Source organism: Pistacia vera, unplaced genomic scaffold, assembly GCF_008641045.1.
Source record: "Pistacia vera cultivar Batoury unplaced genomic scaffold, PisVer_v2 Contig57, whole genome shotgun sequence".
NCBI classification, from domain to species: Eukaryota; Viridiplantae; Streptophyta; class Magnoliopsida; order Sapindales; family Anacardiaceae; genus Pistacia; species Pistacia vera.
In genome coordinates this window covers 813,247-815,497 of record NW_022196412.1, presented here as the reverse complement: position 1 = coordinate 815,497, position 2,251 = coordinate 813,247, and the positions used below count along the sequence as shown (strand labels likewise).

Sequence of the window (2,251 nt, the reverse complement as noted above, 5' to 3'; positions counted from 1 at the left end):
TTCTCTTTCTCTAGGAGGACTCTAATAAGTAGAAAATTTCTTCTTCTTGTATTATATTATAATTTAAAAGCCTTTTTAAACCGTCTAAATAAATTTTTAAAATGAGAGAAATTGTTATTTAACTTGCAGTTTATGCTTTTTTTAAAATAAAAAAATTATTACTTAAATCATAAAAAGAAAATTAGAAAATGCTGCGTTTCGAAATTCATTTATATGTGTATTAATTAGCCAGACAAAAATGAAGAAGAAAGAGAGAAATATATGTGAGGGCTGAATGAGACCAAAAATGAAGGAAGAGATGGGATTTTGGTAATTGAAATAAAGAGAGAAACTAGTAGAGTCAGAAAGGGTGTAGTTTTCTTGGTATTAAGTATTGATTTTAAGTTTTGACAACCAGATGGCATGAGAATGATACCATATAATGTCATTAATTCTCACCTGAATTTTTCAACACATAGTAAAGGTAAGTAATGCAAATTATCTACTCTCATAAATTGGCTCAATAATTATAATCCGTTTAATTGTAAATAAAAGAAAAAACTTATTTTCATACTTAATAATATCCCCTCGGCTACAAGCTATAGCTCTGGAATTTCACATACAATAAAACACTCACTTAATTATGGAAGTAGGAATGCAGAAATTTAAGCAGAAGCATTTAGATGTTAATCAGATAACTGGATAAGAAGCGTCCATGGCAATGCCACAGATGCCTTCAGGAGCATCAAAATCTCTGAGCATCCTAATGTAGCCACTCTCACCCCAATCCTGGCCCCAGGAGTTCTTGACCAACCAGTACTTGTCACCTTCTTCGCTCGTCCCATATCCGACTACAGTAACACCGTGGTCCAGATTGGTTCCACATTGCGCTTTGAAAACCCCACTTTTGTAGAATTGAAATTGTCTTGTATCAACTGTAATTGAAACTGGCTGTTGGGCCACAGCCTTCAATAAGGAACTTTCATCATTTGGAGGTACAACTCCATAGCTTGTAATTTTGGCTTCAGGGTCCTCTTCCTTCTCTTTTTCACAGATTCCATCCATTCCCTGATATGGGTAATCTGTGTCACTTGCAAGACCTTTTTCTATAATATATTTGAAGGCATTCTTCATATTACCACCACTGCAACCGCCATTGCCATTTCTGTCACAGTCAACTAGTTGTTGCTCGGACAGTGAGACTGAGTTTTTAGTTTTGATAAAAGTAATACCTTCTACAGCTGCCACTGCCGAAAATGCCCAGCAGCAACCTAAAATCGAAATTATAACAAGTCAGACAACTAGTTATAACTTAATAATATGATGATACAAGCGATAATATGGTGATTCCCTTACCACATTGCCCTTGGTCCTTTACGTCAGTAACAGCTCCTTCGTCTATCCAGTTCAAGCTAGATGGAACGTCCTCTGTATCGTTGTACCTGAAGGTTGATACCGTTTTGGATGACTTTGGTTGGGTAGACTTGTATCCGGTATGTGTAGCTTTGAATTCTTCCATGGTCAAGTCTGCAAACTTATTGATGCCTAGCTTGTGACTCTGATTCCCTGCATTGTTGAATTTTTCTATGAATTCAAGATTGTCCTTGAATATCATAAAACGCCTTTCTTTCTCTGCATTATCCTCATAAGTACGTCCATATTGAGCCATCCATTGCTCATATTTCTCAGCAATGGAAGCTTCATGCAATGTGCGGGACATGACTTGAGATGCCCATGTCCCGAAAATCATCAACATAGAGATGAAAAATTTTTTTTCGAGTGTTAAAGCCATTGTTTATAGACAGAAGATAGCTCGAATCTTAAGCAACGGCTTTTAGTGTTTGACAAGCTGTGAGGAAGTAATGGCTCAATTTAGGTATTTATAGAAGATTTGATCTATTGAAAAATATGTTCTGTAGGTAGATTTTGGGATGAAAGGAACATCATTTCCCTGAGTATTAGACAAGTTAAAGGCAACATTGTTAACAATGTTCTTCGTGAAGTATGCGAAGTGGTGAAAATCTCCATCAATTAAGTAGCTAACGAGCTCAATCAACGGAGAGTTGCTGACAGGCAACATGTGTGATGACTACTTGTCCTTGGGGTTTAATTTGTTGAACTAGTTCTTTCTCACTTCTGCGTCTCTCTTATGTAATTCCAGAGGGAGAAATAAACAGGACTATTTGAATAATGACTACACATAAACTAAAACTGTGCAAATTACAAGTAATGACTTGACTAAATCAACTTAGAAAAAACAAGTCAATTAAAT

The 2,251-nt window shown here is 35.9% G+C and overlaps 1 protein-coding gene across 1 annotated transcript; it reads right to left on the bottom strand.

Moving 5' to 3' along the window:
• Positions 1–592: 592 nt before the first annotated feature.
• Positions 593–1,811, bottom strand: LOC116108853 (zingipain-2-like). The gene is made up of 2 exons (XM_031395092.1): positions 1,336–1,811; positions 593–1,250 (listed from the first exon to the last, which is right to left on the bottom strand). The coding sequence occupies exons 1-2, from the start codon at positions 1,769–1,771 to the stop codon at positions 670–672; spliced, it is 1,017 nt and encodes a 338-aa protein (XP_031250952.1). The 5' UTR covers positions 1,772–1,811; the 3' UTR covers positions 593–669.
• Between the last annotated feature and the right edge of the window lie 440 nt (positions 1,812–2,251).

Coding starts and splice junctions, on each gene's coding strand:
- LOC116108853 (XM_031395092.1), bottom strand. CDS start 1,771: ATGGCTTTAACACTCGAAAAAAAATTTTTCATCTCTATGTTGATGATT. Junction 1,251..1,335: donor AAAGGACCAAGGGCAATGTG/GTAAGGGAATCA, acceptor TTTCGATTTTAG/GTTGCTGCTGGGCATTTTCG.